Source organism: Lynx canadensis, chromosome A2 (assembly GCF_007474595.2).
Source record: "Lynx canadensis isolate LIC74 chromosome A2, mLynCan4.pri.v2, whole genome shotgun sequence".
Taxonomy (NCBI): Eukaryota; Metazoa; Chordata; class Mammalia; order Carnivora; family Felidae; genus Lynx; species Lynx canadensis.
In genome coordinates, this window is record NC_044304.2 from 168,480,083 (window position 1) to 168,507,516 (window position 27,434).

Here is a 27,434-nt window from a genome sequence, read left to right on the forward strand (position 1 = left end):
ACAAGTTAGCTATGAAAGATGCCAGAACATCCATGAGAACCTGGGCCTGTGAGAGGCAGCCACAGAGACCTCAGGAAGCATGTGCTCCTGGACACGTGTACAGGACGTGCTCCACGTGGGACCAGGCAGGCTGAACCCTAGCCCGCCATGCACGGCCGCTCTCTGCTCCAGGAGCACAGGGAACGAGAGGCCTTCACTAGACTGACACTTAGCGTGACCCGTCGTCCAAAGCCAATGCCGTGTGCCCTGACCCCAGTTCTCAGTTCTCATGCAAAGAACAAACCACCAGTTAGCCATCAGTGGTCCCAAAGGGGCACTGCATTTTACATGGAATATTTTCAAACTAAACAAGGTGGTCTAGCCTTCCTCCTCGTTTTCTTATTATTCAATTCTGAGGGTTACCTCGAGAAATAGTTCTCACCTTAGAAACAATTTATAGTTTAAATGTTTTGTGCTAGGACAGTTTTTAAAGAGTCACCCTTCTTCACAGCTCTGCAGTTAGCAAAGGGCTGACTAGTCTGCCAGAGACAGTCCCGTAACAAGGGCCTTGTTTCTAAGGTGGGCAGGGGCCCGCTGGGTGGTGGCGGCACTAGACAGGCCTCGGGAAGTGGGAGCCCTTAGTGTTGGGCCCACGTGGAGCCCCCACCCCTGCCCTGTGGCAGGTTTCATGCCACCAAGCTAGCACTGTGTGGCTAATGGTGCGGTGGCACCAACCATGACCAACTTGGTCACACCATGTCTCCGCTGTTTGGTGCCTCATCCCTGGAGGGCGCTTTTGTTAGACTTGTGCTGTGGAACCTTCCTGCGTGTTTTGCCTATACTACTGACCAGGCTGACCACCCAGGACACTAGCTCAGGCCATTCACTGGCCATGAGGAATCCAGACCAATGTGTATGAACAACAGTGACCACCCAGGCTTACCTCTCAATCCGCAGCACACTTTAAAACCCCCATGCCCAGCCACTTCTTGCTCACACGGCCTGATTCAGCACGATGCCCTAGCTGGCGGCCTCCAGCAGGGTGTCCAGATAGCAGGATTTCTTCGGAACTGTGACAGAAGATGAGAAGATTAATAGGACTTTGGGGAAAAACTATATAGGTTTTTGTTCATTTCATATGAATGCCAAATGTCCCTAATATTCTTTTCCAAGGATGGAAAAGATGTTTGCCCATTCAGAAACCATCCACTCCAAGTCCGGGGCCAGGTTGGCCTGCGTGAGCAGAGATGTCACGGCTGCTAACACCTGGGGTGGCAGCATCCACCTCGTCCTTCAGGCTCTATTTGGCTTTGTGGGAGCCAAGCCGTGAGCTGAAGGCAAGGAGATGGCTCCGCCCACCTATTTTCCTCAGCTCTTCCCTGTGGCACCTGCTTCCATCACTCCTGTTGGATGTGATGTCATGCTTCACTTGCTGGCTCAGGAGGGTGGGGCTGTTTCTGAGGCCTCCACGTGGCCTTCTGCACAACCATGTCCTCATAGGCCGGTGGGCCAGTCTCCATTTATTACCTGGAACCCAGGGCCGTCCCACACCCGTGTCAGCTCACACCCAGGGTCTTTACAATGTTCGGGGATCACCTTTTCCCAGAGCCCCGGGATCTCTGGTCATAGGCCCCTTTGGGGACAGAATTACATACACTTCCTTCTTTTGGGGTACCTGGCCTCTTGGTAACTCACAGCTCAGGTCTGGAACCCGGACAAAAGAATGAGAATTCTCACTGGGGCCACTTGACTTCCTCGGATGGTAGAGACTGACCAGACTCCTTACTGCCCGTCTACTGTGGGACGCTGCATTCCAGAGCCCTCTCTGACTCTCCTGGGCTGGGACAAGACCTCTGGCCTTGTCTTCTTTTCGATTATTGCCTCCACCCGTCTGACGTTCACTTCCCGCCAGCTGGTTGTCTTGGTCAGGGCCCTGTAATCTCATGGCTGTCAGAGAGCTTAGTTCCATAACGGCCTATCTCACCATCAGCCTGTCCCCAGGGTAGACATCTGGCTTCAGTGAGCAGTGTCCTCCCGTGGAACGTAGCCCTGCAGTGGGTTTTGTGGCCCTGTGTAGAGCCCGCACCAGCACATGCACCTCTCTGAGCCTCCTTCCACGGTTTGCACAGTGGTTCTGGCATCTTCACTCTGTGGGGCCATCACTTCTTCCACGCACCTGGGAGCTGGCCTAGTGGAGTGTTCACAGCTGGACAGATCCGTGTCTGAGTGCTCCCAAGTTGAAAACACATCCTTTGCCAAAGATGTGTATGCTCTCTCTTCCCCACAGCTGATTAAATTTTCGTTAAATATTGAATACAAAAGAATATAACATGCATAAGGTTATGAACAGTAAAATGAGCACGCAAATACCTGCTTCCAGTTTATTTCTACTGTAGCCTCTGAAGAATCTCACACACCCTCCCAACGTTCCCTCCCATACTGTGTTCTAGAATTTTGTTATCTTCCCTTGCTTATTGATATATTATCAGTACATGTTAATAATAGTATATTAAGATGTTGTGTGGACATAGGCAATAGAGTGTTCAGTTGTACATGTTTTTAAACTTTCCAGAAGGAAATCATAGTTTTTCTATGACTTGCTCTTTTCCTCAACATCACGCTCCCTGAGGTGCCGTCCGCCGTGTCCTGCCATCCCCATGGAGCAGGAGCAACGGCTGCGCCACCCCCAGAAGGGAGTCGGCGCTGTTTCCACCCGGCTGCTGCAGACACTGGAGCTCCGAGGGTCCTCGTGCTTGTGCACAGGAACTTCTCCAGGGTGTATGCCCAGAGGAGGATTTTATGAACTATTTTGGCCCAATAAAAACTGAATTATGTTTTTTCACAAATTGGATTGTTTTTCCCATCAAGACTGACACGAGATAAAAGAGAAAAACCTGACTATTCTGAAAACTCATGTATAAACTTAAAAAACTAATTAACCTCTTCCCACAAAGAAAACACTGAGCTCAGACAGATTGAGTTGAGTGTTAACAACAAATCCAAGGAATTATTTCTAATCTTACACAAACTCTTCCAGGAATATAGAAAGACAGAACATCCTTCAATTCATTTTTTTAAAGGATTTTTAAGTAATCTCCCCCAGTGTGGGGCCCAAACTCAACTCTGAGATCAAGAGTCACATGCTCCTCCAACTGAGCCAGCCAGGCGCCCCTCGGCTCATTTCTTAATACTAAAACAAACACAGGCAAGGGCAAAAAAGAAAAAAAAAATTACATTCACCAATACAGAATATGTCTTAGTTGGCAAAGATGTGTAGAAAGCCTTATGTTCAAAATTAGCTAAAATAAGCACCCCTAACTCCCCTTTCTCAATTATCCCTCAAAAAACCCTTACCCTGACCGCTCATAACTGTGGTTAACAGTCTGTTTCTGGATCTTCTTCAAGAGACGGAGGCAGTGAACTTGCTCTTTACCTTTTAGCTGGGGCAGAGGACACAAGTAAGCAAATGAAGACGGTCTCCCGTTGCATTTGTCACAATGCAGAAATCGTGGCTAACAGGGAGATGGACACAGACCTGGCCCTCTGCTGACACCATGTCAGCTCTCAGAAAGAAAAGATACCAGTGATTCACCTTCAGGCTGAAGGACTCGGTTCTCTGTCACTCATATTTAGAGCCAGCGGCCTGTCTTCACATCCAGCAAAGCAGCATCAAGACGAGGAGAGGAGGCTTCTACAGGACCCCCCATGGCTCCTCCCCCTGAACCTGGCACCCTCTTCTTAGCACCTTCTACTCTTGGCACAATTCAACCCTTGTCTCTAAAGGGGAAGACACATACTAAGATTTTTAAATAAAGTACACAAACAGATGTTGTCATTGCTTTTATTAGTCATAGTCTCAAGCAATATTATATATACAAAAGTCATTTTTAAAACAACCAAGTTTGCTAGAAAAGTGTTTTTCCCCCTCTGCGCCACGGGTTTCCACACCACTAATACCTAGAGTCCTTTACGTTAAATATATTATTCATGCAGACACCAGGCGAAAACCTAAGAACCTTTAAATTTCCTACTTCTAACTCCCCAAGTAAGTCCCACTCCTATGACACAGATTATCAACATTAGAAACACTAGGAAAATACACATTCAGTTCATTTTCACGAAGTCCTTTTCCTCTGTTCTCACCCGACCGAAGATGTTAGGTTGGTTATGAATTCAGAAGTGCTCCCAAAGTCCTCGATGACGATTCATAGAGAAACCTGAAACACAAAGAAAGATAATTAATAACAAATCAACGACCAAAATACCCAAACATACACTTTTACAAAATAAAACTAGAAATGGTTTGCAACTGAACGTATGCTCAGAGAGAGTGAAATAAATCAGTAACTTCCGCTACTTGCTTCTGATGTAAAATGGAGCACGAATCCCCATCACGAGGAATCAGCACTAAGAGCCGTCATCACTGCTCCCGCAGCCAGCAGCAGTTCAGAGCCCAATAAAATGTGCTCACCAGGCCAAGTTTTCTATAGGTGAACTCTCATGTACTCAGAAGTACTCTCCTTTGTGAGGATCTAAACCACTACTCGGATCCACAGCAGACTCATAAACATGTCAAGTGCCTTTCACAATCATGGGCTTTGTTTCCTTCCACAAAAGCACAAGATAAATGAAAACGATTTACCCCAAGACTTGCTCTTACAATGACACTTAGACCCAATCACTCTTAGACCCCCCTCACTTCCTCAGGCCCTCCCTTATATACTCCTCCCCACCCAACAGAGCCAGGTTTGGGCTGACCCCACTCAAGACACTGCCCCAAGCCTTGCAAGGATCCACTTCACACGGGAGCCCTTACCAGGCAGACCTCACACAGGTATGCTCCCTTCCTCCTTTGCCACCTGCTAACCTGGAGGGTCCCAAGCACTACCCTCGGCGGGTATGCGGGCCACAGACACAAGTACCAACCATCAGCCTCAGTGGCATTTCAGCAGATTCATCGTTCAGCTACCGTCTGCCTGGGTCCCACTCTCCATGGAGACTAACCAACCACGTGGTCTAGAACAGCCCTGTCCAGTATCAGTACAAACAGGCACATAACTAAATTTTCTAGTTGCCTCATTAAAAGAGCTCAAAAGAATAAGGTAAAGTTCATCTTAGTATATTTTATTTAACTCAAGATACCCAAAGGAGGGGGGCGCCCGGCTGGCCCAGTTAGCAAAGCATCTGACTCTTGATCCCAGGGTTGTGGGTTCAAGCCCCACGCTGACTCTGAAGCCACACACACGGATATATTTTACAATGTTTTTTTTTTCCACACCATCTTCTGAACCCAGGGCCTACTTTATATTTCATTTCGGAGCCACAGCTCAGAGTTGCTACATCTCATGTTATCAATTTCCACATGTAACAAAGTGGCCGGTGCAGGGGCAGCACAAATCTAGAGAAATTCTGAGGTTTTTCTCTTTACCCTGGAATTCAGTAATTTTATTCAGACTTACTTAGGTGTTATTCCACACAGAATTCAGTGAAACAAACAAAAAAAGAATTTTTAAAATTACACATTTCTTCCACTGGGAAATCTCCTATTGTTTGCTGAATTACTGCTTTTCTTGGGTTTATTTCTCATGTCTTTACCCATGACTCATCTTCTTCAGTATCTAGTCTGTGTTCTGAGATATTCCTCCAACATGATCTTTTAATATGTATTTGTATTTGGGAGAACGCAAGCAGGGGAGGGGCAGAGAGGGGGGGACAGAGTGTTGAAATGGGCTCTGAGCTGTCAGCACAGAGCCTGATGTGGGGCTCAAACTCATGAACCGTGAGATCACGACCTGAGCTGAAGTCGGACGCTCAACTGACTGAGCCACCCAGATCTTTTAGACTATCTGAGTCTGAGTCTCAACAGTGACGTCTCTCCACAACGTCGGGGACATTTTAAATTTAGGGGTTTTAACTCTCCATCTTCCTTCTGGGGTATAACTGAGTTTTTCTTTGAAGACTCTTGTTATTAACTGGCCGGCTGGCCCACCACTGTTACTTGAGTAATGGCTGCTCTGATTGCTTCTCACTGCTCACTACCCTCATGTCTGAGCCCCACAGCCACCGCAGATAGGTCTGAGACGGTGAACAGTTGAGAGGCACAGACCTGTGGAGGCCACCACCACAACAGCGAGCTGGAAGGAATGGTGGCAAGCCTTAGTCAAATTACCTCCCTGGGCCAGGGTTCTCAGGTGTGACACAACACATGAACCAAGTGGTGTGCTCGCCCACCTGAGTCCCATAGTCTTTAAACATATGTCAGAAGCCGAGTCTTCACAACCCTGTCCACTATCAGGCCCCCTGACTGCGGCAGGCTGTGTTCACATGTTGAAGAAAGTCCAATGTGATCACAGCCATGGGAGGAACAGACAAAATCAATTTTCTGAGAAAAACAATTAATAAGACAAACAAGGCCTGTCTTTATTTACGTATAGTTTTAAATTATCTACACCAAGGTCCACTGGGTATTGACGATGATAAAAGCATGCTTTTAAATGAGCTATAAAAAGCATCCAGTCCCAAAATCATTTTAAAAAGACTATTAAAATTTCATGCAGGAGAATAAAATAATATTACTCATCAATACTTGATAACAAAAAAGATGTGATTTTTTTCAGGGAGTACTCCTTTCCTTCAAGGTCTAATAACAATATTTCATGTTGGGGATTGCATATAACACTATCAAAGTTGCCTACATATGGGCATAATTAATATGGCAAATAACTTGCTTATAATATGATTACAATTCATTTACTCAGTGGGAAAATTCATGATATAGCCTGAATCCTAGGAAATATTTATACTTCTAAAATTTCTAATTGTATATTTATTGCTATTTTCAGACTATTCACAAAAGTAACAAAAATAACATACTCGGCATTTAAAGGCACCAGCATGCTGGCAAATGTACACCGTTCCTCCTGAGAGACTAAGTCCAATTTACAGGATGCTACTCTGGGGGAGGCAGGTGCAGTGCAATGAGAAGCATTTTTTATTTAGTACCCAACAGACCAGGTAACGAAATACTAGCACTGTTAGAAAAGTAGTATAATCACTAAGAAAATGTTCACTTCTGAATTAATGCCCCATTGGTTAAATTATTAACTGGACCAATGGTTTCCACCAGTCTTAAAGATACTGACTTGTCTTAATGTATCCACCCCAACATCAAATCAGTAATATTTTCAAATTTAGTCTTAAATCTTGTCTATTTTCCATTAGACTGATTTCATTTACTTATATTTTTTTTTGGAATGTTTTATTTATTTTTGAGAGGGAGGGAGGGAGGGAGGGAGGGAGGGAGGGAGAGAGAGAGAGAGAGAGAGAGAAAATGAGCAGGGGAAGGGAAGAGAGAAAGGGAAACACAGAATCCAAAGCAGGCTCCAGGCTCTGCACTGTCAGCACAGAGCCCGACTCAGGACTTGAACCCACGCACAGCAAGATCATGACCTGAGCTGAAGTCAGATGCCCAACTGACTGAGCCACCCAGGTGCCCCTAGATTGAATTTTTTTTTTTTTTTTTTTTTTAGATACTGGCTTTTCTACAGTGTGTTTCTTGCATATTTAAGAGGCCCAAGTTTCATAGTCCATACCTATTTTTTTTGGATGTTTCCTCCTTAACAGGAAGAACTCTGCCATAAGTTATCAGCTCTGAATATCCTTTACTTTCCACAGTGTGAAGTTTGAATTTCTAAGGCCTTTTTTTCCCTCTCAATATAACATGATACAAATACTCACCTTAAAACCCTGTGCAAGTGGAAATTACAGAAATTTCTAGGGGCGCCTGGGTGGCTCTGTCAATTGGGCTTCCAGCTCCTGATTTCAGCTCAAGCCATGATCTCATGGTTGTGGGATCAAGCCCCACGTTGGACTCTGCACTGACAGCACAGAGCCTGCTTGGGATTCTCTCTCTCCCTCTCTCTTTGCCCCTCCCCGGCTCACGCTCTGTCTCTCTCTCAAAATAAGTAAACATTAAAAAAAATAACCCTATCCTTGCAAATGTTATTTCTAAAAGCAAAAAAATCTTGTAAAATGCTTGGACTTGAGATTGTTACCACATCCTATGAAAATACCTTATCACATTTACAGTTTGTAATTCTGATGCGCCTGGTAAAAATATTTATGCTGCCACGTGTTTTCTGAAATATACAAACACTCCTCATTTCCTCCAAATCGAAGATCAATTCCCTCTTCCCCGTAAGTGTCTAGAAATAAAACAAGCTCATGAAACCTAGAGTCTGTTGGGTTTCTCCTTCAAATATACAGTTGCAAACTCGACCTTATTAAAACACATGGTAAATATTCAATAGTTTTTAGGATGAAGCACATAATTGAACGCATTCCCCTTGCTCACAACCGAGGTCTTGCAAATCCCCATCTACTCCAGTGCCCTGCTCCATACCCTGTCAAGGCCTGGTGCTAGTATGCCTGGTCCACGGGGGCTTTCTCTTCCCGGTTCTGACCACTGCAGAGAGCCAAGCCTCCTCCAGGAGACCCCAACGGCACAAGTGGCACCTCAGCCCACTGCCCCCACCAGGCCCCACAGAGCAGCCGCCCAGCCAGCATCCCCCTGACCAGAGCAGCACACGAGCTCACGGGACTGGGAGAGGACTCCAGCTTTGGTTCCAGCAGATCCCCTGCCCCCAGAGCTTGGATTTCCAGTGAGTTCCGCCAGACGGCCTCAGGACTACTCCATCTGGGGAGCAGTCTCAGCGCTGGGGCAAAGGTGCTCCTCACATCTGCCTTTCCTCTATGCTTTGGAGTTCGCTTTAACTCCCAGCAGCCAGTAACTCTTCGACCAACACCCTGAGAAGGATTTCTGACATGGAGACCTCCCTGTCCTGGTCACAGTGTGGTTCTGCCTTCTGACTGGAATGCCACAAACACTCAGGAAACACCAAAGGAGGCTGGTACAGTTGTCTTAATAGCAGACAAAATGGACTTTATGGGGAAAGCATTACCAGAGCTAAAGAGAGACCCCTCATAAAAATAAAAGGGTCGATTTATTACGAAGATGTAGGAGTTCTAAATTCATGTGCACCTAGTATCAGGATCACAAAAGATGTAAAGCACAACCCCTCTTGTCAGAAATGGACAGATCCAGCAGGCAGAAAATCATTAAGAACATGGCTGAACTCAACAGCACCATCAATCGACTGCATACAATTAATAACAGTGTATAAAAACTTCTCCACGGCCAACTGGGATTTATTCCAAGTATGCAAGGCTGGTTCAACATTCAAAAATGACTTAGTATAGGAGAGCCTGGGTGACTCAGCCAGTTAAGCGTCTAACTTCGGCTCAGGTCACGATCTCACAGTTTGCAGGTTCGAGCCCCACATCAGGCTCACTGCTGTCAGCCTGTCAGTAAAGGGTCCGCTTCAGATCCTCTGTCCCCCTCTCTCTCTCTCTGCCCCTTCCCCACTTGCTCTCTCTCTCTCTCAAAAAAAAAAAAAAAAAAAAAAAAAACCTAAAAAAAATTGCTTAGTGTAATCCATCATATCAACAGACTAAAGAAGAATATGATAGCATATGATCCTATCAGTAGATGCAGAAAAAGTGTTTGACAAAATCAAACACCAATGCAGAATAAAAACTCTCAGTCAACTAGGAAGGGAACGTCCTCAACTTGGTAAAGAACACCCACAAAATATCTGCAGTTAACGTACTTAATGGTGAGAAAATAGAAGCTTTCCCACTAAATCAGGAACAAGGCAAGGACGCCCCTTCTCATGACTGCTTTTCAACTGAAAAGCACTGAAGTCCTAGCTAATGTAGTAAGGGAAGGAAAGAAAGGGTACAAAGGTATACAGATAGGAAGAAAAAAATAAAACTGTCTTTGTTCATAATTTAGCAATTTAGAGTTTTCAAGGCCTTTTTGCAAAGGAGAAAGTGACTAAGAAAAGTACTTTCCCAGGCATGCGTGAAACTATTACCAAGTTCAGAGCTCTATTAAAATTTAACCTTATGAAGTTCAGAAAACAGCAAGAAAAACAGTTTTTGTGGTTGGTCGGAGAATCAAACAACTAAACTAATAACAAGAGTTTACAGCAAGTTGCAGAGCATGTCAAAAACGGTACGTAACAACAAAGGCACTCGGCTGCAGGAGCCCAATGAACACCTTCCTCAGACCAGTCCCTGTGGCACCAACAAGCCCCCCAGGAATGAAGAAATGACAAGTATTTCTTCAAAGTTATGGAGGGACCTTTCCCATCCTCATTGTGGACGCTTGGGGACTGAGCAATTATATCTGAGAAATGCCTACAGTTTCAAAAACATAGCAAACCACCAAAAATAATCTGTCTGGTTTGTATATACATATAAAATAAGTCTGTATGCCTTTACTCTTCTGGAGTGGAATTTACGAGATGACAATTTTGTTTTTATTTTTGAAGACAAAATCAGGGAGTAAATTAAACATATGTCCAAGGGGTTTCCCAAGCAAGCCTGCTTCCTCACGGCCTGGCTGTAACCAGCAGGAATGAAAACGTGATCTCAAACGGACGGGCAGGGAACCCACAGCTCTCAGCAAACATGCCTGGAGCACATCTAGTGCTTTACCTCTCCGTGCTGTCCTCATCCAGGGTGATCTCCATAAACGTCTTCAGTTTTCTGTGAACAGTGGCTGCAACATCCTTCACTCTTGAACTTCTCTGTTTACCTAAGAGGAAGTTATAGTAAAGACAGAGCAACGATTTTAACACTGGCACACAAAAGTAAGCATACTCTGCTATCAATATGGGCACAAGTTCAAGAAGAATGAGCCTCCTCACCCTTCGAGTTAATCTACCCACTGACCTGTGGAACAGGAATCATCCCCTCACAGGGATGTGAAAAGATGAAGTGGACATTTTTGAAAGCACTTCATCAGCCCTTAGGGACAGCTCTAGTGGACAATTCCATGAGCTCTGTCTATGCCATCACCTGTACCTCCATCAGAGATGACAATTGCCACATTTCAGAGTCATCATCATTGTGGCAAATATTTAAGCACCTGTTAAGTACTAGGTGCTCAGCAGCACCCCAGCCCCTGTCCTCACCCCCTCACATGGAGAATTTCCCCTCATTCTCCAGGCCTCAACTTGGGTGACAGTCCCTTAGAAGTCTTTTCTGATGCCCAGCCTGGGTAACGCTAGTCACAAAGTGTTATCATGATTCTGTAGGCACGCCATGCATTCAGGCTTATGGAGAGTGCCTATCTCCCTAGAAGCACTCTCTATCTGTAACACGTTATGTCTTCGAAAATCATTTCAACATTAGTAAAGCTGAGCAAAAAATTCAGAAACTTAACGGTAATCTGCAGGGAGATTACTGCATTTTATACTGAGATGAGCATTTTATAAGTATCTCCAATTATTTTTCCGGTACTATTTCAACTGGCTGGGATATTCAGAAAAGGCAAGTGCAAGGCTTAAGCAGAACAGAAGATACATTCATTAAGTATTAACCCCAAAACATACCATCATTAGCAAAAATAAATTCAGAACTTTAAACATAGGTAACACATGACAAACCAACAGGAATTCAATTCTGAGGCACAAAGAGGGACATGTAATGGGTCCAGTGGGGAAAGGTGACAGGTGAACAGGACTGCATTAGGAAGCGTGAGCCAGCTGGTTTCCAGGCTAGTACAGGGTTAGCTGAGCAGAGGAAACCCAGCAGACGCTGTTTGTGCAGAGCATGGGAGAGCAGGCTACAAGAGCTGGGAGGGTCTGACTGAAAGGGGATGCCACAAACATGGAACCGAATTCCCAAACATTCCATAACAGTTCTGTATGAGATTACACCCGGCAATATCCCAGACAGTATGAGAGAACATTTAACCAACCTTTGTTAATAACCAAAATAATATGCATAACAGCTGTGAGACACACAATGCCTTCAATATCATCAGAAGTAACACACGCCTTTAATTCATCTAAAAATGACCTGCAAAAAATTAATAAATATCTGGAATTATTCTATAGTATATATCCTAAAACTTTGTAGGAGGACTAACACAGCCAAGATTCATCAACCACCATGAATTCTAGCTTTCAGGTAACGTGGATTAAACCTTCTAATACGTTCGCTGTAAATGTGCCGAGTCACACAGGTAAGATATTAACATCACATGATGTTGCCAGAAAGAGAATGGGGACATTTTAGTAATTGAAAAAAAGCTACTCTGTATACCCACAATGCACACAAAAAAGATTCAATGTCACTGAAAGATAATTTATGGCTGCTAAATATGACACTTTTTTTAAAGTTTTCATTTTGAATGTATCTGCTATTATAGTCCCTCAGGTATTAGGCAAGTGCAAAACCACTCCTTCCATACTCCATCAGTCCTGCCTGGGCCACAACAAACCCAGAACTGCAGCCAAGTGACACAGGGACAGCACGTACCCAAAGAACCACACTAGTGCTGAACCTAGTCAAGCGTTCTGAGTGTACTTAGGAACAAGTATTTGCTACACATTAACATTTTAAATGTTTCCCTCTAGCTGAATTTTAGTTATGAAAAGCATAACCAGGGACTATTTGGATGGATGGATGTTATAGAAAATTAGAATTTGTTTGTATAATGCAAATTTTTAAAATAATGCAACTGGTTTTAATTGCTGATTAGAGAACACTATATGAAACACTTTTCTCATGGAAAAATGCATCTTTGAGAAATTCTGAGAGCTCAAAGAATAGACAGAAGTTACTGAGAGCTCACAGTCCAAGTGAGGAGATCAGGGCAATAAAGAGAGCATGGTTACCTGATCACAATCGGAGACTTCATTATTATTCCTATTAAACACCTTGAAAATGGCGGAAGGTCTGAAAGACCCTCGGGCGGGGTGAGCTCTTCTACATCAGACACCTAGAAAGAAGTTCCAGACAGATCAGTAATTTCTAAATTGACATGGAGACAGGGCCAGTTACTTGTTGTACACTGCTATGGGTTTTCATCCAGAAACCCAAAAGAATAATTTTTATTAACTGTTGAAATGTCTACAGTAATTATGATTAATCTATTTTATATTCAGGTGCATATTATTCATCAGACAGAAGTAAAAAGATACATACATCAATGGACAAAACTTTTGTCAAACAGCCTTTAATGTGGTATCATGTTCTGTAAATAATGTGTTTTTAAGCGAGCCTAACTTGCTATTCCTACTCATCTAGAATCCGGATTTCTCAGTCCCAGCACAACTGACATCTCGGACTGGCTAATTCCTTGCTGTGGGACGTCCTTGGCACTGCAGGGCTTTGAGCAGCGTCCCAGGCCTCCACCCAGCAGATCCCGGGCGTGGCCAGGGAAGACACACAATGCCTTCAATATCATCAGAAGTAACACACGCCTTTAATTCATCTAAAAATGACCTGCAAAAAATTAATGCATGACGGGGACTCTGCCTGGATTTATGCCCTTTATCACCAACCTTACAAGTTTAAAGTCATCATTAGTGGTGAATAAACTGCACGTGCAAATGGCTCCCAGGAGAGACTAAATCCAGAACCCTGCTCTGGAGAGGAGTCGGGGTGGAGGGAGGTTATGCTTTTATTTCAAATCTCACCTTCATACACCCACCACTGGCTCCCACCTACTTCTTAGCTATCAGGTGTGACTACACAGCTCTCCTCAATCAGCCTTTCCATACGCCCACTAGAGGATTCATAATACTAATTTGGATATTAAAGTCAATCATCTTTATGTATGAAATAGCTGTTTCTCATTAAAATGATGTACATCTTAAATGTAAATGCATTTGTGATACAGACAAATGATTATTGACTGGTTATAATAAAAATCTTGAGATTTTTAGCATATGTAGCAGTAAAATATATAACACGAGCACAGAACAGGAGAATGATAATCCGGAAGAACATTGTTACAAGACTTAAAATGTACAGGCACACTGTAATTTCTGCAGGGAGACTCATGAGTTAAATATGCATATTAAAATCTCCAGAGAAACCACTAGAACAGTTACACAAAGGACAATATAAAGTCAACAGAGAAGAGGGGCGCCTGGGTGGCTCAGTCAGTTGAGCGTCCGACTTTGGCTCAGGTCATGATCTCGCGGTCCGTGAGTTCGAGCCCCGCGTCAGGCTCTGTGCTGACCGCTCAGAGCCTGGAGCCTGTTTCAGATTCTGTGTCTCCCTCTCTCTCTCTGCCCCTCCCCCGTTCATGCTCTGTCTCTCTGTGTCTCAAAAATAAATAAACGTTAAAAAATAAATAAAGTCAACAGAGAAGATAAAATGGAACAGTGCAAACACTGCCATTTCATCAAGAAATGGCAGGAAAAGAAGTAGGGGAACTAATAGAAAACAAACATCAAAACGGTCAAATTAAACCCAAATATATTGGGCACCTGGGTGGCTCAATCGGTTAAGTGTCCATCTCCTGATTTCAGCTCAGGTCATGATCTCATGGTTCATGAGATCAAGCCCCACATCAGGCTCTGTGCTGACACTGAGGGAGCCTGCTTGGGATTCTGTCTCTCCCTCTCTCTCTGTCCCTCCCCTGCTCCTGCTCTTAATCTCTCAAAATAAATAAACTTAAAAAATATATCTATACATATATCATTATGTCATTAAAATCAAATGGGCTAAGCACCCCAAGTCAAAGGCAGAGATTGTAAACTAGACCAAAAAAAAAAAAAAAAACCAGGTCTACCCATGTAGTGATTATAGGAAACACTTTAAACACAGGAAGAACAGGTCAAAAGCAAAAGAGTAAAAAAAAAAAAAAAAAAAAAAAAAAAAAAAAAAAAAAGATATGCTATGCAAACATGAAAAATGCCAGAGCAGACTAATGAGAAGTATCACCAGAGATGACAAGATGTCTCATAACTAAAGACAATCAGTGTATCAAAACAACATAGTAGTCCCATGTGCACACCTAATAAAGCTCCCAAATACATGCAAACTAACAGGAAGAGACAAATCCACAGCAGCGCTAACCTCTCACTGATGGAACATGCAGACAAGTCAGTAAGGATACAAGAGAGGTCAGCGAACACCTCCTGTAAAGTAGTGAAATACATCAGCTCTGTGGGCAAACCACCTCTGTCACAACTACTCAACTCTGCAGTTACAGATGAAGTAGCCACAGAAAATCCGTAAACAGTGGGTGTGGCTATGCTCCAATATAACTTCATTTACAAAACCAGATGGTGAGCCAGGTTTGGCCATAGGCCATTAATCGATTGAGCTATACTTGTCAGCTATAAAGCTCGATGGAGTAAATAAATCCTAGCTCTTAATTCTATGTATAATCTAGCTATCACTTTCCTAAACCAAAATGACCTTCCTTAAAGCTTTAAGGAGGGTCTTAAAATCTATTGTTATAGGAACTTAGCTTTTTTCATACTCATGACCTCACAGTACAGAATTCAAATAAGTTATATATATGTACGTTTATATAAGTCAACAACATTGACTGTCAGATCCCATCTTTTCATACAGAGAAAATCTATCATCACCTTTCTATCTTCTATGGCACTGTTCCACACCCTCCCGCCATGCCTTGAGGGTCTTTCTGGGGAAACAGTTCTGACTGGAGTTATCATCCTGGTTAGGCCAATCTTTACCCAAGAAAGCTAACTATAAAAAATCTGCAACTGTTAGGAACACAGCCAGTCACTTACAGAGTAGAAATGAATACATTATCTGTTTAAAATGATATCGGAAATTCAAATTTCCTGTGCTTAGAAATGAAAAAGAAAAGTATGGTTTATGCTACAGCAATGCAGTCAGATGCAAACTACCCCAAACTGTCCTGCCTCCTGCTCACCACTGATCACTGCTGCTTCTGCCTTGTCAGGAGAGATTTTCTTTTTCTTTTTTTGTAAGTAGCCTTCACGCCCAGCAGAGAGGCCAGTCAGGGCTTGAACTCACAACCCTGAGATCAAGACCTGAGCTGAGAACAAGAGTTGGATGCTTAATCAACCGAGCCACCCAGGCGCCCTGAGGAGAGAAGAATCTCAAGAAATATATCAACTCACGTAGATCTCTAAAATGCAGCAAAAAAAAAAAAGTTCACAGTGGAAGGACTAGCTTAGTTTTAGTCAAAGATGACAACATCCCCAAAGTCACATGACTCTAGTCATAAGCCTGCTAGGAAACTGAGGGGAGGGGGCTGGAGAAGCAGGCTACCTACTAAACTCTGAGTTCTTTTTTTTTTTTTTTTTTTTTTTTAATTTATTTTTGGGACAGAGAGAGACAGAGCATGAACGGGGGAGGGGCAGAGAGAGAGGGAGACACAGAATCGGAAACAGGCTCCAGGCTCCGAGCCATCAGCCCAGAGCCTGACGCGGGGCTCGAACTCACGGACCGCGAGATCGTGACCTGGCTGAAGTCGGACGCTTAACCGACTGCGCCACCCAGGCGCCCCTAAACTCTGAGTTCTTAAAAAATACTTGGAAAAACATGAAAATGTGCTGCCAGTAGAAAATAGAATGTTGTACAGTCAAAAGCAGACACAAGAGTTTCAGGATCAACAGACTTCACCTTGCGTAGTCGGTGACTTATCTCCACCACAGATGCAGCGATCACAGTGGAAAGTACGCCCCGATGCACGGGCGTGTCCGCATGCCAAGACTGAACGGTCATTAGAAATTCATGAAGAGGGGTCTGAACTGAGTAAAGAAGCTACAAGAAAACACACCAGTTAGTCATTTTTCAGGGGTTAAAAAAAGACACTTTACAGGACAAACATTCCTATTGTCCTCCCTAGGGGTCCAGGAGTCCCAAATCTTGTTTGCCCGTTATCAGCATCCACTCCTTCCTTTCCCAGTACTGACTCCGACCTCTCAGGCACCACAGCTAGACAAGGACAGACAGCAGTGAAGCCCACTGGAAACAGCAACAAAAGCAATGCAAAAACCCCCAAGAAGAGAAGGACCAACAGCATAAATAAAGAAAAGGTAAAGATACAGCATCAACAGTGAAAGAAGACCATGAGGCCATGTGTTCTGGTAGAAGGAGCACAGTCAATGGTAAAAGATTTGGTGAGAAAATAAAAGATTCTGGCACAAACTAAACTACACAAACAGATCACAGCACTTGAACCAACTCATCAAAAACAGAAGCATTTTGGGGTGCCTGGGTGGCTCAGGCAGTTAAGCATCTGACTCTTGATTTTGGCTCAGGTCATGCATAATCTCACAGCTTGTGAGTTCAAGCTCCACCTCAGGCTCTGTGCTGACAGTACGGGGCCTGCTTGGGATTCTCTCTCTCTCTCTCTCTCTCTCTCTCTCTCTCTCTCTCTGTCTCTGTCTCTTTCTGCACCTCCCCACTTGTGAGCTCTCTTTCTCTCAAAAATAAATAAATAAATAAACATTACAAAAAAAAAAAAAAAAGAAGCATTTCAAATTAAGTCAAAGATGAACCGGTAAGCTAGGGAAAACGTGGCCAACAAACCAATCACTTTCTATCAGAAAAGAGCAGAAAAAAAATGAAACTCTTCAATGCTTCATAAACATCCTCCTATTTAAGCATTTTTTAAAACTTCGTTTAGGGTGCCTGGGTGGCTCAGTCAGTTGAGCATCTGATTTTGGCTCAGGTCATGATCCCACAGTTGGTGAGTTCGAGCCCTGCGCTGGGCTCTGAACTGACAGCTTTGAGCATGAAGCCTGCTTCAGATTCTCTGTCTCCCTCTCACTCTCTCTCTGCCCCTCCTCTGCTTGTGCTATCTCTCAAAAATAAATAAATAAACATTAAATATATATATGTGTGTGTATATATATATATTTTATATATTTATATAATTTATATATATATATTTATATATATATATATATATATATATATATATATATATAATTAAAAAATTAAAAGAATAGCTGGGGGGTACCTGGGTGGCCAGGTCAGTGAAGCATGGACTCTTGATCTTGGGGATGTGAGTTCAAGCCCCACAGTGGGTGCAGAGATTACTTAAAAAAGTAAAATCTTAAAAAAAAAAAAAAAAAAAGAATAGCTAATTTGCATTTTTAAACCACTACTTAGAAAACAAAGACTGGGGTCACCTGGGTGGCTCCATTATCTGACTTCAGCTCAGGTCATGATCTCACAGTTCGTGAATTCGAGCCCCATGTCAGGCTCGGTGCTGACTACTCGGAGCCTGGAGCTTGCTTTGGATTCTGTGTCTCCCTCTCTCTCTCTGCCCCTCCCCCATTCACGCTCTCTCTCTTAAAAATAAACATTAAAAAAAAAAAAGAAAGAAAGAAAGAAAACAAAGACTGGCCCTATCCAATGACAGTATGATTTTAGGAGTAAAGCAAGTATGGCACATGGGTCAGTATTTCCCACATGAACTGGCTACTCAAGAACCCTACTTCACAAAAGCTTTTACCAGCAAGGGACCCCCAGGCCCTTCCAGCTCTGTGACTCTCACTCCCAGTGAGGGGACACTGACAGGTAATGAGAGGGTAGTCTATGACGGAAATCAGTATCTCATCTGAGGAAAGTCCTCGTCATCTACGAATAATCAAAACCAGCATTCTCAAAAGTATATTTTAATTGGAAAACTCTGTGAAATAACAACGGAGTATTCACAAGCCCGTTGCAAGTAGTTCTGGGCTTCCTGTCCTGCCTGGCAGAGGACTCTCTCTCTTGCTGTTGGCCTGCTGAGCTGGGCTCATTAAAACCTGTTCCAAGACTAAGAGTCGGAGGTGGGCTCTTGGACCTCCCGAGCCAGGCACAGACGGCACGGCATCTCCTCTCTGACCGCACCATGCTCTGAAGGAAGTCAGGGGCAGCACCAGAAGGCCAGCGCCCTGTAACTTACCTCCCACACCAAGCTGCACCCCACCCAACAGCCCAACCGCACCCGCGAATGCTAACTGAGCCCGTGTGTGAGACGACACATCCCCATGCACCCCTGTCTGCCTGGCCAACACTGGCCGTCTATTGACCAACAGCCCGGCCCGGGAAGGCAGGAGTACCCGTAGGCCTTCTTCTGGCTGCTTCCTGAAGCTCCGTGCCATACATTCCAACATTTTCTGAAATACTTTCTGGACCGTATCGAACAGCGTCACAGCTTCTTCATCTGAATCTGGTTTCTGTATCAAGGAACTTCCAGTTACCTCTTTCAGAATGCCAAGAAGTAATGACACATAAAAGAATCCCTTCACTAGAAAGAAAATTAGAAAAAAGCAGTTATCTAACCACAAAATTTAGCTGAGATTACTACGCTTTTCACACAACACGTGTATATTACGGTAACTTAAAATTGTTACTGGTAAGCCAATACCAGGTTGATCAGATTATCCTAAATTTGAATACATATAAAATTTAACAAATAAATTTAAAATCTTACTCCCTTTAATTATAATGCCAATACCTTCAACAACAGTAACAGCATATTTAACTGAGCCACTAAGAACCAGGCTCACTACACGTGGAGACAGCGTGGTCCCCTGAACACCTGGATTAGAGAACATGTCTTATTTTCTCATGTAATGGCAACATTAACACCAGCTCTAAGTCTGAGAGGGACGGCCCAAGAACTTTCAAAATGTGATTTACAAATCTCATAGGCCAACTCTGTTAAATTTCTAACACTGTAGTTTATCAGTTGTTTTTCTCTTCCAAATCACTTCCTTTACTGTGTTGCATTAATTTGATAAAGCGAGACGGGGGCCAGGTCACAGTTCTGGGCCTGCGGAAAACCCTGTTTCTCAGAACATGCCAGTCTGTAGGAAGGCTTCTTCCTGCCCTTCTCTCGCTTTACCTACTCTTACGCATTGATGAGAGGCAGGGGGGAAAGCCTGGATCATAGCACCACTCCTCATGCCATCAAGTGATGGGGCTGTGACCTCCAGGTAATCACTCAGTCCAGCTCTGCCCAGACCAGCTGGAAGGAAGCCGACCTCTCACTCACTCATTAAACACATTTAAATTAGTACCTAGTGTGCAAGCACAGACCTCGCGGTGTTAGTTACTATAGGTCTTTGGGGGAATAGCAACTTCCCAGTGGTTCTGAGGGGGCATTAAAGAACCCTACTCACACCCCCCATGTGGCAAGCAAACAGGCTGGGGGCTGCCACTGCACAAGCCCACCACGCTGCAAAGTCACTTGACAATTAGGCAAACCACAGGGAGGAGAATCCTAAGGTCCTCGTGAGAAAAACTCTGTGGACTCAGGCATGTCTGACACCAGAAGCACCTTTGTTTTGTTCTGTTTGTTTGTTTTTTAAGTAGGCTTCAACACCCCGTGTGGAACCCAATGGGAGGCTTGAACTCACAGCCCTGAGATCAAGACCTGGGCTGAGATAAAGAGTCAGACACTTAACTAACGGGGCCACCCAGGTGCCCTGACACGTGTGAACCTCCTAGCTGCATCAGTCTGTAAATTCCTTTTTTGGCATCTGCTAGTTTGCATTGCCTATCTGTCACCTGAAAGCAAGAGTCCTGATCAGCAAAGTGACCAAGGGAGGGGCTGGTTTGGTTATTAATTGCTTTAAACATGTTCTTTAATGAATGAAGTATACCTGTTTGCATGATTCCGAGACTCCATTGTAAAAGTTGTATCTGAAACTTATAATCGCCAAGGCCGACCATCACAACGTCTTTACACACCATCAGGTAGGTCTGTAAGACACACAGATTTACCTTAAACAGAGGCTACTGAAAGCCAAAAAAGGGGAATAAATCCAGCCTTGCAAAACTTCGAATATCTGCTTGTACTACTAATGATCTCTTAAGGCAGGTATTAATAAAGATGTTTTACAGAAGAATTTTCATAAAGATACTTTAGTTCTCATTTTTATTTCCATAAGAAATCTGGAAACCCATTTTATGTAATTCCACAAACATTACTGAACACCTATTACATGCAATGTATAAGATTACATAAAAATTACACGGTTTATGTTTTGGGAAAAGACAAACTCTAGATGCTGAAATGACACTGTGAGTATTTAAGAAGAGCAACACTACTATCCAAGTTACAACTTTAAGATAGAAAATAAAATCTGAAACCACATCACGAACTTGGTGAAGAGAAGGTTTCCATGTTTAAAGACTTCTAACCTGGATAATCTGCTGGTAAACAACCCTGTGAAGCTTGAGATATTCTTCTTCTTGATCTTGGATAAAAGATAGAACTTTGTTTTCTAACCAAAACCCAGTGTCTTCCAAAATGGACAGGTAAACTTTTCCTTCTGAGCAGAACTGTCCAACAACAGAAAGACAAATTAGTACCAGAACCAGTATTGCCAACACACTTCGTATTGGGACACAGCCAGGCACACACTCACCTTGTGCTGAAGATGAATACTCAGCCGGCAGTGTAGGCTGAAGGCTCGCAGAGCCATCGCTTCATTAAAGTTGTGAGGTTTCCCACCTGGCGACTGCAAAATTGATTCCAGATCTGCCTGCAAGACAAAAAAAAAAAAAAAAATCCGTGGCCACGTTCCACGGTGTAAGTGAGGACGACCTGACTAACTTCACACACAGTTACAGTGGGAGGGTGACACCCTGGAGCAGTGGAGGTGCTTTAATAACACAACAGAACTTTCTGAGAAATGTAGTCTTCCCTTCTCTCCCTTCCAACACCCCTACCCCTTCTAAAACAAGGTAAAAACTCGTAATAGTCATTGCCCAAGAACAGTCAGGATCAAGCACACAAAGCGTTTGCCCCTGGGGCAAATTCTGACCTGCTCCTGACCAGGACAGGACAGCCCGCCTGAGGAAAGAGGAAGAAAGGCAGCTCTTCCCAGGAATGATCCTCTCGGGGCTCAGGAAGGGCCAGAGCCTTAGCACACCCACAGCTCCCTAACCTTGTACCCTAAAGGAGCAAGGCCTTAGTGCTGGGAAGCTTATGGGAGTCTGTGTCTGGCTGTCACATGAAGAGGGAGGAGGTTCCATCAGCGTTAGTAGGTGGGGATACCCTCTGTGCCCCTAGTAGCAAAGCCTGTAGGGAATGCCCCCACCCGTCTTTCCCAGAACCCATAGGCAGCCTTAATTTTTGGACAGCAGCACAGCCAGTGCTCAGCTTAGTCCACGGGCAAAATCCCAGCACTGCCTACCCATGCCTGGGCATCAGCCGTGGTCCATCTCCTTCCCTGGATGACTGTGCGCCTCCTTTTCCTCCTTCAGACCTCTCCCTCCCTTTCGTCATCTGATGCCCATGCTGAGCACTGGAGGCTCTGCCTCTGGCCCGACCAAACTCCACGGCAGTACCAGAGGCTGTCTCTGAGGGCTGGTGCTGGAGGATATGGCCAGAAGCCAGTAAGGAAGAAGGAAATGCTGAATTCACAGGAAACACTCTCCAAAGATTCCTGGAAAAGCTTGCCAAGGACTGTGAGGGTAAACTAGTATTCCGGCATCCATGCGTAAGAGTAGGTAAAGCAAGAGAAGGTAAAGAAGAGAAGGAAGAAGCCTTCCTATGGACTGGCATGTTCTGAGAAACAGGGTTTTCCGAAGGCCCAGAACTGTGACCTGGCCCCCGTCTCGCCCCCCCACCCCCCACCACGTTAGTCATCTGCGTCTCATGTCTTCATCTACAATTGAAGGAGGGGCTTAGATAACTCTTAACTCCTTTCCAGCTAGAAAAATTTTACACTCTAAGTATGAAAAGTCTGGGTCTTATTTTTCACTCCTAATTGCATGGGCTCCCTCAACTTTCCTCATCTGTTCTATAAAGTTACCTTTGACATTTCAAGCGCTTTCAAGAGGTGGTTAAGTTTCTTCCGGGGAGCAGAGAGCAAGCACTGCCGATTCTTTGGATGGGTGAGCAAATACTCTACGTAAACCAGCGCCAAATCAGGTTTTACAGGGCGTGTATCATGGATCTGCACTTTCCGTTTAGATGCTGAGTTACTCTGAAAGAATACAGCGATAAACTGGCAATTAAAACACATGTTCCCAGGAAAGCATATGATTTTCTAACACACACGTGTCCTCATCCAGCAATTTTAAAGGAACAAGACACAAAAATACCTTGCTCTGGGGCTGTTCTGGCAGCCAGTCACAAACGAGTTCCAGAATGTGTCCCACTTGTCCCCAGGAGCAGAGACAGTCCAACAAAGTACAACAGCGCTTGTCTGCTCCTCCTTCCTCTTGGTTTCTTAATGTGGAAATCACACCACAGCTGAAAACGTCAAATGCATAAAATCAGACCTAACATTGATTCCCTAACCATTTCCCACTTTTCAAAAAGGTAAAAAAATAAAGCTAAACAAGTGGGGGTACATAAGGCCTTCCCACCATAGAACACCCAGACCTCCTCCGCTGCAGGAGTAAATACAGCTTTCCCACAGTTACTACTCGGGCTCGGTCCCAACATAAAAGGCTGAATGTGAACACAGCTTTAGGAACACGGAGGCCAAGGCTGTCCGATACAAGTGTTAAGTTATCAAGGACGTGCCAGGGCCATGAGACCCCCAGACCTTCTTTTCTGTCAGCTCTTTCAGACCCTGGAGCAAAGATTCCTAGTGCTTGGGAAAGAATTTTTGTTCAGCATCAGAACATCCATTTTTTCACAAATATGAATTAACACGAGTCATTTTTGCTGAGATAATAAGCGACACTCTAGAACAACGCTATCCAGTGAAAATGCAGCACGAGCCACAAAAGCAAGCACTTAGGTCATCTCAAATTTTCTGACAGCCGCCTTTAAAAAAGTAAAGAAAAACAGGCATAATTAATCTCAATAACCTATCTTACCCGATCCACCACCTCCACAGGGCTGTCCTCCGGCACAGCTGACAGGAAACTACCAGCTCCTCACGCCCCTCCATCCACACCAGGCCCCTAGCCCATGTGCACTCCGCGCCCTCGGCACACCTCGCCCAGGCGGCCACATGCAGACGTGCAGGCCTCGCAGCCCCAGAGCCCCACATGCAGGCTTGCCAAACAGACCCCCCACATGGTGGAGCCCACAGCTTATGTTCCACGTGGGCTCTGATCCCTCAGCGACTGCAGAGCCCAGTGGAAACTGCATCCTGCGGCTCTCCCGCCACCGCTGTGAGCTGGAAGCTGAAGTGGGGCCGTCTGCTGAACCTCACACGAATAATAGAGCACAACACTGGCAGGGTTCCCGGCCCACCACCGTCCCAAGAGAGGGTACCTGAAGGCGGGCACAGCAGAGGCTGGCATAAAGGACATGAGCATAAATAAAGGAATCTTGCAGCGATCATCCTAAAAGCATACAAAGGGGAAAAAAGGGTATTTAAACCTGATGACGTTGTGAAAGGCTCTCTGTACAACTTCCTAGTAAAGGGTCTGCAGACTGCTCAGTAGGAACCATAGCATTCCTCTCAGTGCTCATGGGGACACTTAGACCTACTGCTCAGCCTCATGTCTGATAAGCAGCTTCAAAGTTTTACGTGACATTTTACCACTTTGTGTGATGTATTAATCTGTGCAAATATTGATTAAGCACCTACTGCGTACGAGTTGCCAACCTAGATCCCAGGGATACACTGGTAACCAGAATAGACCAATTCTTTGCTATCAAGGCATATACTTCTATTTTAAACACAATACTGTTGAAAGAGAAAAAAAATTAACTCTGTACACTCAGAATCCTAAAAATAAATGTCAAGAGAATGAAACTAGTCAGAAAATAATTTTTCCATAAAATAATCAGAAAATATTTGGGGAGACAGAATAGTTTAATGGAAAATGTACAGGCTTTAGAGTTACCAAGCCAAATCTAGGTGCAATCAGACTCCACAGTTTTACCAGCTGGAACAGCACAGAGAAGGAGGCAGCCTCTGAGGTCTGTTTCCTCCTCTGCCAAAGGGGAAAGGGCTGTTGGGAGGACCGGGTAGGGCACACAGGGCAGAGCCAACAACAGCGCCCAGTACATGGTGACACTTAATAAGCTCTAACTACACCAGTATTACTGTGATGACACCATAACAAAAAGTGGACCAGGCCCAATCAAGAACACTTAATAAAAAAGATTCTTGGTTGGCTGGGAGAATAAGAGATGATGGATCCTAACAGAAAAAAAAAATAACAATTTTCCTGAAAATATACATGAAACGGTAACAAGTGCAACATCAAAATTTGATCTGCAAATAATCTGCATTCAGTTGGAGGGAACCCACCCTTACTCCCAACTCCCAATGAAGAAAATATTTTCTTAATATTATAAAAGTAGACTGATAATTACCGCTAATTCTACTCTGAGTAATAGATTGTTTTTTCACTTACAAGGATGCCCACAAGGTTCTCTGAGCAACTGAGGGCAGAGAAGCTCTCTTGCCTGAATCATCTGGAACTGAATTAATTAGCTGCCTTCCTTAGGTCCCTATATGCCTGCAGGACGCAGTACTCATTTGTCACCTCGTCCTGTACCCTATGGGCCTCTGTGTTATCTGCTGAGAATTCAGAGATAATGCTGTTTTCATGGCCCAATGTAATTATTTGAGCTTTTAAATGTACTAATAACTTTGGCAATTCAGATTATTTACCTTCCTGACAGGTCACAGTTGCATTTCAGGGGCACAATGAAGCTCAGACACTTGACAATCACAGAAGTGCAGCTCAGAAAAGCTAAGAGGTCAAGGTCACATAAGCAGTTTTGGAAGAGCCCAGAAGTAAAATTTAGCAAGAGAAGGATGTTTCATAAAACCTACGGTCTTTCTATATTTAAACCATGCTTTCTTTATAACTGGGAGTAAATATGTATTTCTAGCACAATCTTATTTTTGTTTTGGAAATAATAAACTTCCCTCAGAAGTAAAAAGTCACAGCTGGTTAAGTGTCCAACTTCGGCTCTGATCTCACAGTTTGTGGGTTCGAGCCCTGTGTCGGGCTCTGTGCTGACAGCTCAGAGCCTGGAGCCTGCCTCAGATTCTGTGTCTTCCTCTCTCTGCCCTTCCCCACTCATATTCTCTCTCTGTCTCTCAAAAATGAATAAGTGTTAAAAAAATATTTTTTTAAAAAAAGAAGTAAAGAGTCAAGAAATAAAAAGAGTTTCCTTCATCAAAATAGAAGTTATGTATGTGATTCTATTTGCAGACACAACTCAAACACTTCAGAAACCCATCTGCTTACAGTGTGCCATCAAATGCCTACAAGTGCCCACAAAACTCTGTGGCTATGGCATCATGTTAGCAGACTCCTCTTTCTCAATCCCTGCTAATCACACTACATTCCCAAATAGTGTTACAGATCATTAAAGACACAAAGGCTGAGCACTTACACCCACATTTCCCTCCGTGCTGGGGAAATGAGGCTGAAAGACATATGGCCTCCACCCTCGAGAAAGGCCAAGAGGCCACCTATCCTGCCAGGTAAGAGCTGGGTCAGTATTCCTCACTTACAGATGACAAACTAGGTCCAGACAGGTAAGTGTGCCGGGCACTTCTGCTAATTCTGCACAAATGTAATCTTAACACGCCTGCCCGCTGTGTGAGCAGCCTTACCTTAAAGACTTTCAGGTACTCAGGGAGCACAGAGGCAAACTTGTTAATGGTGTAAACTCTGGCTTCTTTGTTATTTTCCATACTTCTATGAATACTTTTCCAGAGAATTACAACGATTTCTAATAAACCAGCCATGGATGCAACATCACTTACAGACAGTGTTTTGTCCAGAACCTGAGATACAAATAAATGGATTGTGACAGAATCAAATCATAACAACCATTATGATAACAGCTTTATCGTTAAAAGTACATGCCAGAATTCCAGACCTAAAGCAGAATGTGAAGTATACCAAATCTATTTTCATTTCCTAAAAAGGACTTTGTCTTCTATTTGAAAATCTCTACTAGAGGTGAAGGTCTTTAAAAACCCATTCAAGAAGTAAATGCTAAATTAACACTATATCCTTTCAATAAACAGTTTATATGAATTAAAAATCCTTGGGGCGCCTGGGGGGCTTAGTCAGTCAAGCGTCCAGCCTCAGCTCAGGTCATGTTCTCACGGTTCAGGGGTTCGAGCTCCAAGTTGGGCTCTATGCTGACAGTGTGGAGCCTGCTTCAGATCCTCTGTCTCCCTCTCTCTCTGCTCCTCCCCAGCTTATGCTCGCTCTCTCTCTCTCTCTCTCTCTCTCGCTCTCTCAAAAATAAACATTAAAAAAAATCCTCTAAAAAATAAAAATGTAAACTATTATCTTTAAGGACATAATACGTGAGTACAGAACATATTTTTCTTTTACTGTATCTTCTTTTTTTACTATATCTTCTAAGTTGCAAGATGTTACTTCTCGCCATGAACTTTGATGGGAACAGACTGGGGGAGGAGGGAAGAACTGTAAAATGTGATTTACTTAGATGTGATTGCTACTGAGACTCCACTACAAACTCAGCCCCATCAGATCACCCCAGGCTGTCTGCCAGGCACTCCACTCTGTGGCCCTGGTAGGTCCAGCTCCCGAATTCTGGTATAAGGGCTGATGATGACCAACTCCCACTCGATCGTGGGCTTCCTCACACACCTTTCACATCTTCTGAGCTTATGCTGGCTGTAAGCAATAATCACCGCTGTGTTCCTCTGAGTGCTCCACTGAAA

The 27,434-nt window shown here is 44.0% G+C and overlaps 1 protein-coding gene across 5 annotated transcripts in view; it reads right to left on the bottom strand.

The window, feature by feature from the left end:
* Nucleotides 1-3,806: 3,806 nt before the first annotated feature.
* Nucleotides 3,807-27,434, bottom strand: part of NCAPG2 (non-SMC condensin II complex subunit G2) — a 65,484-nt gene continuing 41,856 nt past the window's right edge. For all 5 annotated transcript variants that reach the window (XM_030308918.1, XM_030308917.1, XM_030308916.1 and 2 more), the window contains 13 exons: nucleotides 26,346-26,519; nucleotides 24,035-24,105; nucleotides 22,906-23,056; nucleotides 22,614-22,787; nucleotides 21,222-21,338; nucleotides 20,995-21,135; nucleotides 20,454-20,553; nucleotides 18,906-19,093; nucleotides 16,471-16,611; nucleotides 12,729-12,832; nucleotides 11,807-11,907; nucleotides 10,540-10,639; nucleotides 3,807-4,196 (listed from right to left, as the gene is read on the bottom strand). In XM_030308918.1, coding sequence (XP_030164778.1) covers nucleotides 4,145-4,196; nucleotides 10,540-10,639; nucleotides 11,807-11,907; nucleotides 12,729-12,832; nucleotides 16,471-16,611; nucleotides 18,906-19,093; nucleotides 20,454-20,553; nucleotides 20,995-21,135; nucleotides 21,222-21,338; nucleotides 22,614-22,787; nucleotides 22,906-23,056; nucleotides 24,035-24,105; nucleotides 26,346-26,519 — 1,614 coding nt within the window. In that variant the 3' untranslated portion in view covers nucleotides 3,807-4,144. The remainder of the gene's footprint in view (nucleotides 4,197-10,539; nucleotides 10,640-11,806; nucleotides 11,908-12,728; nucleotides 12,833-16,470; nucleotides 16,612-18,905; nucleotides 19,094-20,453; nucleotides 20,554-20,994; nucleotides 21,136-21,221; nucleotides 21,339-22,613; nucleotides 22,788-22,905; nucleotides 23,057-24,034; nucleotides 24,106-26,345; nucleotides 26,520-27,434) is intronic.